Below are 12154 nucleotides of genomic sequence, written 5' to 3'. Positions count from 1 at the left end.
CAATTTTAGATAGTCTATTTGCAATTTGCCCATAAAGTTCTAAGCTAGTCTTATCATATTTCTTACATAGACAAGACCTGAGGAGACTTGCCTCGGAAACAAGCAAGGCTCTGAAATTTTCTACCATTTTTGAGACTGATAAGGTACTGCATCTTTCCCCCGTGTAAGAAGCCATTTGATATCATGTATTTTCTCTTACATGTTCTAGATGGAAGAGTTTCTGGAGTTGGGAGATGACATACCTGATACTACTTTGGATGGTATTATTAACTCCCAAAAGCCGAATCAGTGCTGTGTACTAATATACACATCCGGAACGACTGGGAAGCCAAAAGGAGCCATGCTGAGTCATGACAATGTATGTACTTTAGGCTCTTTCTTTAGAATAGAAATAGAGAAGTATGAGGATATTTATTCCTGTGTTTTGAAACAGTCGGCTGTTTCTGGTAAAGTATAAGCAGGGTAAAGAATGAAACTTCATTCAAACTAGCACTTCACAAGGTTGAACAGTTTGTTATGAATATGGATTTTTTATTCAGTGGTTTTCTTGTGATAGATAATGTATATATTTGTAAATATAATTCACAGATTGCCATAAAGTCTCTCAGGTGATGTCACAGATCATCTTAAAACAAACAAATCATATACATCAGCCAGCCACTATCAAAACAGCCTGATAGACTGTTTTTGCAAATTTTATTAAAATTGGGGGTAGATGTGTGGGTTTTTTTACTTTGGCATTATTGTATTCCTAGACTTGGGTTTCTACATCTATCACTGGAGGATAATACAACTCCTGTGTATAGTGCTGGTACTCACAATAGCCCTACCTGCATTGTTGTGAACAGAAAATTTTCCAGTGATAGAGAAAAGCGAAGTCATTTGCAAAAAGAACTTTTCCACAGAGGTCTGCTAGCAAAGATCTGAAGTAGTTTGGGTTTTTTATATATTTAAATTGTTTTTTAAGGTGGCTGACCAGGAGTGGAAAGTGGTAGGGAGCCTTTCTGAACACGTAGACAATCTGTGAAAGGGCTGGTCTAAGTTGTGGCCTCTCTTAAAGCAGAAACTATTGCAGACATGCACACTGTGAGGAGCAATTCACCCAAATGTAGGGAATTAGTACAGTAGTATCTGGAAGCAGAACATAATGGACTTGGTAGACAAAAAGACTGATCTGATGTTGCAAATCCTATGCTCTTCCATCTCAAAGGAGTCTGGTGTCATTTCCGTGTTAGCTGCCAAACTATTCCTAGCTGCTGATCGCAAACAGGCTATTTTTATGTTGATGAACAGTGGAAAACATGCCTTGCCTGTAGCTGTGCTGCTGCCTTCTTTAGTCAAAAGATGTTTGACACTGTCCGTGTGCAAAACCAGTGCTGAGTCAGTCATATATGCACCCACACAGATCTGCTGTGAGTGTGCCTGTGTGCTGCAAGGCTTGAAGGATAAGGAGAACAAGCAATCAATATAGCCACATCTCAAAGACATCCCTTTCTGCCTACTGTGTAGGTCTCCCATAGCCACTTGTCCAGTGCTGCCATCTAAACTTGGAGTGGCCTGGCCTGATAGCATGCTGCTCCTTAAAAACCTCTCTTGAGAATCTCTATTTCCTTAGACCAAACGTACACTCATACCTTCTAATTTATTACAAAGAAAAGGAGCTGGCAGGAACATACTGTGATAGCAGGTATTGCATGTGATTTGTATCTCTTCCCTGCCATCTTGAATAATCTCATTTCTGTGTCCTGCCCTACCCATTTTAGATTACAGACTCCTCTGAGAAAGAACTTTTTTTGGGGTGGAGTTTTTGTTTGGTTTTTTCTTGCTGTGCACATACATCTTTTCCCTCCCCCTTCATATCATCACCTATATTTGCGAGTCTTCCATATGCTTTATTCTGAGAATGAAGATATACATATTTGGCATCCTTGAACTGCATCTTCTGAGATGAAATGGGAGTTAGGAAGAAGTGGGGGAAACATCATCCAGTTTCACTAAGAAGTCAAGCAGCACGTCTTCAAAAATAGTCACGTATGCAGTGCTGCTCATGGGGGGAGGGTGGGGGTGTGGGTGTGTGTCACTTGTGAACCACCGTGGTGAATACCCCAGAGGCTTCCAGAGGAGCAGAATACAGCTGCTATCTTCCTCAATAGCGCTTAGCCAGGTGACGATCAATACAAGACAGTGAGCTTTTTGCTGATACTAAACTGTCCTTTGAGCTCACTGATCACCGAGTATTTATTTTTCAGGTAAACATACAGATACAACACTGGTGAAAGGTGCCCGCTTGATAGAAAGTGTGCCCAGTAGGAGAGTTGCAAAAGAAGGGGCAGATCAATTTACTCCTTGTCCATTCAGCCCATGGCTGCCCTGCTCAGCGTGTCACTAGGGCATGGGGAGTTGGTAGTGTTCATAGCCCAGTCAGGCAGCAGAAAGATTGCATTTACTTATGTTATCTGCACAGTATGTTGCTGCTAAGTTCATCTTGGTTTTGACCAAGTTTCTCCCAGGGAATTGGCAGTCTGGTATGTTGTCAAAGATCGCAATGTCTCCAGCAATTTCTGTGAGCACAGATTCTTCACAATTACATTAGCATAGCACAGATTCTTCACAGTTACATTAGCATAGCGTGAGGATCCTTAGTTTGTGTTAAAAGGAAAAAAGAAAAAAAAACCTCACCGTATCTAATGCATTTTATTATTTATTTAAACAGATAACTTGGACATCAGCACATTGCAGCAGAGCAGGAGATATGCAGCCTGCAGAGGTCCAACAGGAGTCTATAGTCAGTTATCTCCCACTCAGCCACATAGCTGCACAGATATATGACCTGTGGACTGGAATCAAATGGGGAGAGCAAGTTTACTTTGCTGAGCCAGATGCTCTGAAGGTATCTGTCTTGTATTGCACCTAATTAAGCTTGCACTTCTTCCTCTTAGAAAACTTCCCAAGGAGACAATATGATCTTAGAAGAGGTGGAGAGGATGAAGATTGAGTCTGTTATTGTAAGAATTATGGAAAAATAATATCCATTAGACTTGTGATCGAGTGCCCTAGACTCCAATTAAAATATATAATCCAGATCCATAAGGTTCTTCTAAGGTGGAAGAGTATGCATCTAAAGCAAAAGAAGTATAAGAAATTTTTGGAGGAAAGGGAGGCAGAAGGAACTAAACCACCCATGCATTTTCCTTCTTGTATACATACCTCCCCCAGTGTGTCAGAGGTGGCATGTGTTAGTGTGTATGTCTGACTGAAGTAGGTTCAGCAGTCCTTCTTTATATCCTACATGTTTAGTGATGTTCTACATCTTAGTATTGCAAGATGCAGACTGCGTCACCAAACCTTTTTATCACTGCTGTGGACCTTTTGCAATGTTTTGAAATGATTTAGTGATTTTAACAGGGCAGCTTGATCAACACACTAAAAGAAGTGCAGCCAACATCTCACATGGGAGTTCCCCGAGTATGGGAGAAAATCATGGAGAAATTAAAGGATGCTTCTGCTCAGTCAGGATTTATGAAGAAGAAAATGCTGTCATGGGCTATGTCACTTAGCTTAGAGAGAAACCTAAACTGCTCAAGCAGGTATGTATTATAATGAGTGAGATTTTCATCAACCCGAAAGTAGCTATCTGCTTGTAATAAACCATGAAGCATCAGTGAGACTCTTAAGTGTAAATGGGTAAAATTTGGCCTGGCTACACAGCAAATATGATACAAGAGGGAGGGTGTAGTTATCAGTTACAGTTGGCTGACTGTTAAACACAGGTGACTGTTAAAAGTGTCCCTCCATCCTCCCTGAGAACATACTCCCACTAACATGTCCCCCAACTCTGTGTTTTCTGTTAATTGAACAGGTTAGTTTTCAGTGGGGAGAGTTCCCTGATGCAGGGCACCATGTGACTAGGCAAGTGCTAGTTACTGGTGTGAGGAAAGGGCATGAATTTGGAGGAGGTGTATGAGAGGGGGGAAATTTTGGGGGACAGCCCAGGCAGACTGGCTCATGACAGTTCAGGGTATGCACCATGTGAGTAAGAACATCTCATCTCTGCAGAGAAACTCAGGGACAGCCCCCATGAATTCTCTGAGCTCTAAGTACCTTATCTCTGTTCTGAATAACATTGGTGTTTTCCTCCATAAGATTGCCTGGATAAAGAATGTTGTATAAATTCAAATATTAAATTAATTCACAATTCTTTCCTGTTCCAAAGTTCTTTAAAGCGTGACACAATGAAGTGTGAAATTGCTTACAGAAAATGGTATTCCAAAAGTTTGTGCAATGATACCGCTTTGCTTGTCTGATCACTCAGCTTCTCAGATAGGTCCTGCAAATTTCAGATTTTAGTGGTATAGGTCCTCAGAGACACATTTAACTGATAAAGAATCAGGAGTACAAGAACTTTGTTTTATACGATGTGTTTTTATAGATTATGTATTTGGAGTATTTGGACACCTCAAGAGTTGGAGTTCGCTAGCAATGAAAAACACTGAATAAATGAAAAAAGGACAAATATGTAACCTGTTCTTACTGATGTAACTTCTGTCAGCACCCAAAACCAACTGGCAAATGCATCTCTAAACAAAATTTGTGTCTGATTTTGTTTTGAAAATTCCATAGGTTGCTCTATCTTACTGTCTTCTTCTCCTGTGTGTTTGTACTCAGCAGTGATTTAAAGCAGTTCTGGACAAGGTTAGCAGACTACTTGGTGCTTGCAAAAATACGCAATGCACTGGGTTTTTCTTCCTGTCAGAAGCACTTTTCTGGTGCTGCTCCTCTTAATACAGAAACACTGTATTTCTTCTTGGGTCTGAACATCACCCTGTATGAGGCCTATGGGATGAGTGAGACCACAGGCCCACATTGCCTATCTGGGCCTTACATTTACAGGCAGCACAGGTAATTTTACTTTTCTTTTCTTTTTTTTTTTTTTTAATATGGTATGTTTCATTATATCTGAGAAGAATATTTACTAAGTTCAGCAAAGATCTTACCACTTATTTTATTTTCTCTCAATGCATTGCCATCTGTTGTGACTTTGGGAGGCAAAATAACTTCCAGGTCAGAAGCTGAACACATTGCCTCCATAGCATGCCACGCCAAGAGCACTGAAAGTGATCTACAGCATTATACGCAGAATGCAGTTACTAAATCTGATGTATATCCCAGCCCTGGCCCAGGGTAGGATAACTTTCAAATGCAACACCTCAAATACAAAAGTGGTTTTATGCCTGAAGATACAGAGGGGGAAAAAACCGAGGAAGCACAGGGCAAGATAGACGAAAAGTACTTACTCTACCATACCTGCCCTAGGGAATTAATATTCTATAGCTTTCAAATAGTTACAGCAGGGTGTTATTTACAGTCACTAATATTTTGATAGGTTTGGGGATTTGGCATGTTAGATGTCTTACCAGCATTATGTTTAATATTTCTGTGCTCCTTGTGGTTTTTTTCTGCTCTTCTCTGATAGCTGTGGTAAGCCAGTACCTGGCTGCAGAGTGAAATTGGTGGATGAAGATACAGAAGGCAATGGAGAAATCTGTTTCTGGGGAAGGACTGTTTTCATGGGTTATTTAAATATGGAAGATAAAACAAAAGAAGCCTTTGATGAGGATGGGTGGCTGCATTCTGGAGATCTAGGAAAACTAGACAAGGATGGCTTTCTTTATGTCACTGGAAGAATTAAAGGTAATAAGCAAAATCTTGCTCCATGTTTATGGTAACTGTTCATCACTGTTCAGTCACATGTCAGATGTGGCCCACCTAATTAAGTGCCTTTCCTCTAATGCTAGCAGCATTGACCTAATAGGAAGGTAAAATAAACTTTCCTATGAGGAAACTATGGTGTGCGCTGTTCAGGAAAGGTTTCCCTCTAGTCTGTAATAGGTGCAGATGATTCAATTCCTACAATGAAGCTTTTTATCTCCCAGACCTTTATTCAGTATTAATTACAATTAGTAATATAAAATAACAACGCAGGTTTCATGTGTCTTCTGTGATTCTAATGATCCATTAAGCTGTCCAGTCTCCCTTTGAATCTTGCTAAATTGTCTTAATTGCACATTAGAATATTTAGACAGTAACCAGAGACAACCCTTTGTTATTTAGAAGTTGTTGCTGTAGGTCAGAGCTAGGTTCCTCTGATGCCTTAGGTGATGTGTTTGCAGAGACTAGTGTTGAAGCTTGAGAGCAGAAAGGAAAGTTAAAGCTAAAGCAATAAACCCAGGTGTTATTACAGTACATAGCTTGAAGTCTCACAGGAGTAAGCCTGGTCACTTGCTTACTGGGAAGATTTTTTTCACAGTTCATATTCAGAGTGTGGGATTGGTCACAGTTGAGATGTAACTGAAGAAGATTTTAAAATTGAGTAACTGTCATCTTAGAATATATGATGAATCACTAAGGAGATAACATGGATGAGTGAATTTGTCATAGGGTGACATAGTGCCCTGTTAGGAATCAGGACTTAAGCAGATGCTATTAATAGCCTGCACCAAATGCAGCTATCTTGATTTTAACTTGCTTTCTTGTCTGATTCATTTTCCTTTAGCACAGCAGTTAGCAACTCCTAGTCTCATTCCGTCATAACATTTGTGTGTCACTTACATCTTTCTTGATTGCTGAACTAATAATGATTACTCTAAATTACAGAGTAGGTAGACCATCTGGGATAAAATAACTCTCTGCCCAGTTTCATTAAAATTTTAAATCCAAGTCCAAATAAGGTAAAATCTAATAGAAGGTAGAAAAGAAGCTTTTCTTCTAGTGACTGAAACAGGACTTCTTCCTTTGGTTCTGTGGGTCTTACGAGTTTTAGGACTCATTAGCTGCAAAGCAGAAAGATGTAGCTAGAGAAGTCCATACAGGGGGATTATTTGTAGAGGTGTGGAAAAAGTTGTTACAATTATTACAGTTGTCTGGATCAGCTGGGAAAAAGCTGACAGACAATGAAAAACTAAGAGATTGGTAGAGGAGATAAGACAAAGACAAGACTAAGGCAAAAGGAGGGTGGAAGGAAAGGAAAAAATAGACCTAGACAAGTTTGGATACACAACTAACTTTGGTATATATCTGTGGTTTGACATAAGTCTCTCATTCTACAAACACTACTTGTGCTTCCTCAAGTGTGTGAAGTGTGGTTACTAGGGAGAGAAAAAACTTTTATAGTTATGGATCTGTCCTGGTTTCAGCTGGGATAGAGTTAACTGTCTTCCTAGTAGCTGGTACAGTGCTGTGTTTTGAGTTCAGTATGAAAAGAATGTTGATAACACTGATGTTTTCAGTTGTTGCTAAGTAATGTTTAGTCTCAAGTCAAGGATTTTTCAGCTTCTGATGCCCAGCCAGCGAGAAAGCTGGAGGGGCACAAGAAGTTGGCACAGGACACAGCCAGGGCAGCTGACCCAAAGTGGCCAATGGGGTATTCCATACCGTGTGACGTCCCATCTAGTATAGGAACTGGGGGGAGTGGGGGCAGGGGAATCACTGCTCGGGGACTAACTGGGTGTCGATCGGCTGGTGGTGAGCAATTGCACTGTGCATCATTTCTATATTCCAATCCTTTCATTATTGCTGTTGTCATTTTATTAGTGTTATCATTATCATTACTAGTTTCTTCTTTTTATATTCTATTAAACCATTCTTATCTCAACCCACGAGTTTCATTTCTTTTCCCGATTTTCTCCCCCATCCCACTGGGTGGTGGGGGAGTGAGTGAGCGGCTGCGTGGTGCTTAGTTGCTGGCTGGGGTTAAACCACGACACGGTCAATGCCTATTCCATACCAGAAGGTTGAGTATAGACTGGAAGTTATTTCTCATCATAGTTCTCATGGAGCTGTAGAGATGGTAGGGCCCAAACCTATGAATGTTGAAAGGGTGCTATATTACTGCGTTCAGCTCTGGGGCCCCCAGCATAAGTAGGACATGGACCTGTTGGAGCGAGTCCAGTGGGCGGCTGGAGCACCTCTCCTATGAAGAGAGGCTGAGAGAGCTGGGGTTGTTCAGCCTGGAGAAGAGAAGGCTCCGGGGAGACCTTACAGCAGCCTTCCAGTACCTAAAGGGGCCTACAGGAAAGCTGGAGAGGGACTTTTTACAAGGGCATGTGGTGATAGGACAAGGGGTAATGGCTATAAAGTGAAAGAGGGTAGATTTAGGTTAGATGTAAGGAAGGAGCTCTTCACTGTGATGGTGGTGAGGCACTGGAACAGGTTGCCCAGAGAGGTTGTGGCTGCCCCATCCCTGGAAGTGTTCAAGGCCAGGCTGGATGGGGCTTTGAGCAGCCTGGTCTAGTGGAAGATCATGGCAGGCGGGTTGGAACTAAATGATCTTTAAGGTCCCTTGCAACCCTTGATTGCATCTAAATTCTTCAGTTTTGTTGCTGACAGGGAATTGGGTACCAACCCGATCCTTAATACATACAATCAGTTGCATTATTACACAAAGGACTGGTATACCATTTGTCTGCATTACTTGTTGAAGCATGTTCTGAAATGCTGCAAAGACTATTATTTGAGGACAGTGAGAAGTCACTAGTGTAATGAAAGCAAAGAGTTGGAATTTACTTAGATAATACTCAAATTTGTAATGATTATATGTATTATACTTCAGAACAAATGCATTCAAATAAAAATTCACATTCCTTTATCAATAGAATAAGGTATCACTACCATTGTTTACAAACCTTAAAAATATTAAGATTCCAGTCTTTCATTATATTTCCCTCATGTCAAAAGTAGGGCAGAACTCACTACTTCCACTGCAAACTTCCTCTCTTGACTTCTCCCTCACACTCTTTTATCCCTTCTTTCCATGTTGCTTTTATGGAGTCTTCCTGCAGGAGTAACTTATTTTTGTTTGATCCCTCTTGGTGGCTTTAAGAACTAGTTTTAATCATGATGTTAACAATGAACTTGCTTTTTGGCGAGATAGCAACAGTAAAACAGAGAGTGAATCCTATGCTCATTTGGAAGAGATGATTGCTCACAGAAGAATTCCTGATTATGCAACAATGCCTTGAGAATAACTAACCTGTTACTGGATTACATAAAAATTATCTGGAGCAACTATGTCATACTGAGGGAGAACTAAGAACTTGAGCACATATTTGAAAAATATTAGCATTTTTATTTTGAAGATAATTAATAGGCTTTGTTCTCTTTGAAAAAAAAAATCTCTTATTCTTTATGTCAGAATAAGAAAAGTGGGTCAATCCAGACATTAACCTGATCTTCAGAATTTATTTAAATTCAACTAATAGCCTTTCTTTTTTGCCTAGATTTGATTATTACAGCTGGAGGTGAAAACGTGCCTCCAATTCCAATTGAAGATGCTGTTAAAAAAGAACTCCCAATTGTTAGTAATGCTATAGTGATTGGAGATAAAAAGAAGTTTTTGTCTATGTTGCTGACCCTAAAGGTAAGCCAGTTTTACTGTTGATTTCAGTGAAACTATATACCTACACCTAACAAAAGATGAACTTTGAACTATTTGTAAAGACCCAAAATCAGATAGGAGGACGTTAGTGGAAAAAAAATGTATAGCAACTACAGACCAAATCCTGATGGTCTAAACTTCTTATGGTTAGGTGATCTGCTAAACATCTACGTGTTTACTGCTGTTTCTCCTGTATGTATCATAAGGCCTATTTTTTTATTTAAATGCAATTTTTTAATTAAGAAATGTTGAAAGAGTGAGAAGTCTCTGTAATGGAGCACAGTAATAGCTTTTATTCTTACAGACGAGCAAAGCCAACAAATGTTTCTGTTATGGGCAAAAAGTTTTCTAACAGAAACTTTCCAACAGAAACATTTCTTTACAATTTGTTCTTTTCACATAACACAATAAGGGTGACTGTAGAACAAAATAATTAATAGTTTTGCTGTGGTATATGTTTCAATTGAGAAATCATTTTTTTCTAAAACATTTGCACTTTATGTTCTGTGTACATACATAGTGAATGACCCTTTAGTTTTACCTGAGGTTATTTACCTCTATGACTGATACTCCCTATCTACAGGTACAATAGAAAGACTAATTTAAGAAGTCTAACTTGAAAAAATGCTTCTATCTCAAGCTGTTTACATTACACTGCAGTAACTCAATTTAATGATGAGCTAAATATTCCCTGTAACAATGGAGTAATTTGGAAAATATGGTAGAAATTCAAGGTCTATAGATGGACTTTATTGCCTAATTGACACGTTTTAAGTCTGTTCATGTCATCTGCATATAAGCCAAAAATACTCACATTTGGTAGCCAAGTGGAAAGAAAAGCACTATCATCTGTAGGCATTTCTGTTTTTTAAGGCTTACAGAATGGGTGTTGATGCTGAGCCTTCTTGATTCCTACTAGTCGCCGGGGACCTGATCAGAGAAACATTTAATGCCTTGCAAGAGTGAGCATTTGATGATTCACTTCATTTGTTATTTTAGAGTGTGCTGGACCCGGATACATCTGATCCCACTGACATTCTCACTGAGCAAGCTAGAGACTTCTGCCAGAAGACTGGTAGTAAAGCCACTAAAGTATCAGAGATTGTAGCTACAAGAGACCATGCGATCTACCAGGCCATTCAGGAGGGAATCAACAAAGTCAACATGAAGGCTGCTAATAGGGTTCATTGTATTAAAAAATGGATAGTCCTGCCAAGAGATTTTTCGATTTCTGGGGGAGAACTAGGTAAGATTTACTGATTTATATTGAGGTATACACACAGCAAAGAGGCTGCTGATCTAAGAGTATTCAAATACAGTTTTGTATGCCAAATTCTGGGTACAGCCACTAGAGGGAAAGGAAAAAGCATTACGCAGTATGTCTTAAAGAACACAGAAATTTTGAGTTTTTACTGTGTACATATGTACCAATCTGTGCTCATTTACAAGTACAGCTCTATAGTTAAATTTCAGATTGCTTTGGGCAATTAAACAATCAATTCTGGTTAATTCCTCATGCATTACAGTACTAATAACTTCCAGTAATAATACTGAAAATTTCTTGTTAAAAAAGAGAGAAGCAAGACAGTGAAAGCCTGACTGTTAACAGTCCCAAGCACATTACTGGGCTCTTTGAATAAACTGGGAATTGTTTAAAAGCTTTCAAAAACATTATCCTTTAAATTATTTTCAATTAAAAAAGTAGTAGTCAGTCATCACCCTCTTATCTGCAGCTCCCTTTGAAGCCCTCATGCTTATGTGGAGGCAACCTTACATACCACGCTTGCTTCTCACTTTTAGTAGGTATCATCTGCACTTACAGAGTGGGAGATGTTCTTCCAAACAGGCTCTTAAAATAGAAAATCTTAGGAACCAACCTCAAACTGAGTATGAATTTTTGTTATGTTTCTGCTATTGTGACTAACTCCCTCTTTTAAGGTCCAACAATGAAGTTAAAACGGCATACCGTGCTTGAGAAATACAGAAATGAAGTAGACTCCTTCTATGAAGAATAAGAAGTCTTTCATCCAAGCATTAAAAAAGATCTGTGAGCTAAAGAAAGTATTTCCTAATCAAAAGCATTAATGAAGATTTATGCTTGTTTTGATTTTGTAGTCTATTGAACTGAACCACTAGAAAATTGCTGTGTCAATTTCGTTGTTCCTGATACTCACCTGATTGCTCGTCCTCTTTTTACAGAAGCATCTACACAGCGTGTCCATTTTCTAATACTGTTTCTACTTTATGACCTAAATGATTAAGATTAAAAACATCCTCTTGTGTGGTATAAAGCAGGTATAACTAATTAATTCCTCTAGACTGAAACACAAAAATTTTTTATACAGTGATTTCCCCCCCCCCGGATGTTGCTGGTAGCTCATGATATATTTTGGTAGATCAGTAGTTGGCAGCACTGCTTAGTGAAACTGTAATACCACTCCAGTGATAATTATTTAAAAAAAAATCAAAAGGGCTGTTTTTTTCCCTCGCAGAGCAGAGTTTCTTTTTGTTCACTAACACAACATTTCAGAACCTAAAGACACTCTTTGTGGCTAGTATTCAGACTCCTGTGAAAACAGCAGCTCATCATTTCTTAAATCCATGTTGAAATAAGCATTACTATTTTTCGTAAAAACAGTCAAAAAAGTTGGGGGAATAGCTCCCTAAGACTGAAAGACATAAAGTAGCAAATACAGGCGCTCTCACATTAAAGCGCTATTT

General features: G+C 39.2%; 1 protein-coding gene across 4 annotated transcripts in view; it reads left to right on the top strand.

Moving 5' to 3' along the window:
* The window catches only part of ACSBG1 (acyl-CoA synthetase bubblegum family member 1), a 51858-nt gene extending 40134 nt beyond the window's left edge, over positions 1-11724 (top strand). For 3 of the 4 annotated variants that reach the window (XM_052807529.1, XM_052807525.1, XM_052807528.1), the window contains 8 exons: positions 209-358; positions 2714-2890; positions 3406-3587; positions 4666-4899; positions 5474-5691; positions 9276-9415; positions 10433-10679; positions 11372-11724. In XM_052807529.1, the coding sequence (XP_052663489.1) occupies positions 209-358; positions 2714-2890; positions 3406-3587; positions 4666-4899; positions 5474-5691; positions 9276-9415; positions 10433-10679; positions 11372-11448 (1425 nt within the window). In that variant the 3' untranslated portion in view covers positions 11449-11724. The remainder of the gene's footprint in view (positions 1-208; positions 359-2713; positions 2891-3405; positions 3588-4665; positions 4900-5473; positions 5692-9275; positions 9416-10432; positions 10680-11371) is intronic. The other variant, XM_052807526.1, reaches the window with a different exon arrangement.
* Positions 11725-12154: the final 430 nt, after the last annotated feature.

This window comes from Harpia harpyja, chromosome 14 (genome assembly GCF_026419915.1).
Source record: "Harpia harpyja isolate bHarHar1 chromosome 14, bHarHar1 primary haplotype, whole genome shotgun sequence".
In the NCBI taxonomy this organism is placed as follows: Eukaryota; Metazoa; Chordata; class Aves; order Accipitriformes; family Accipitridae; genus Harpia; species Harpia harpyja.
This window is presented reverse-complemented; position numbering and strand designations above follow the sequence as displayed.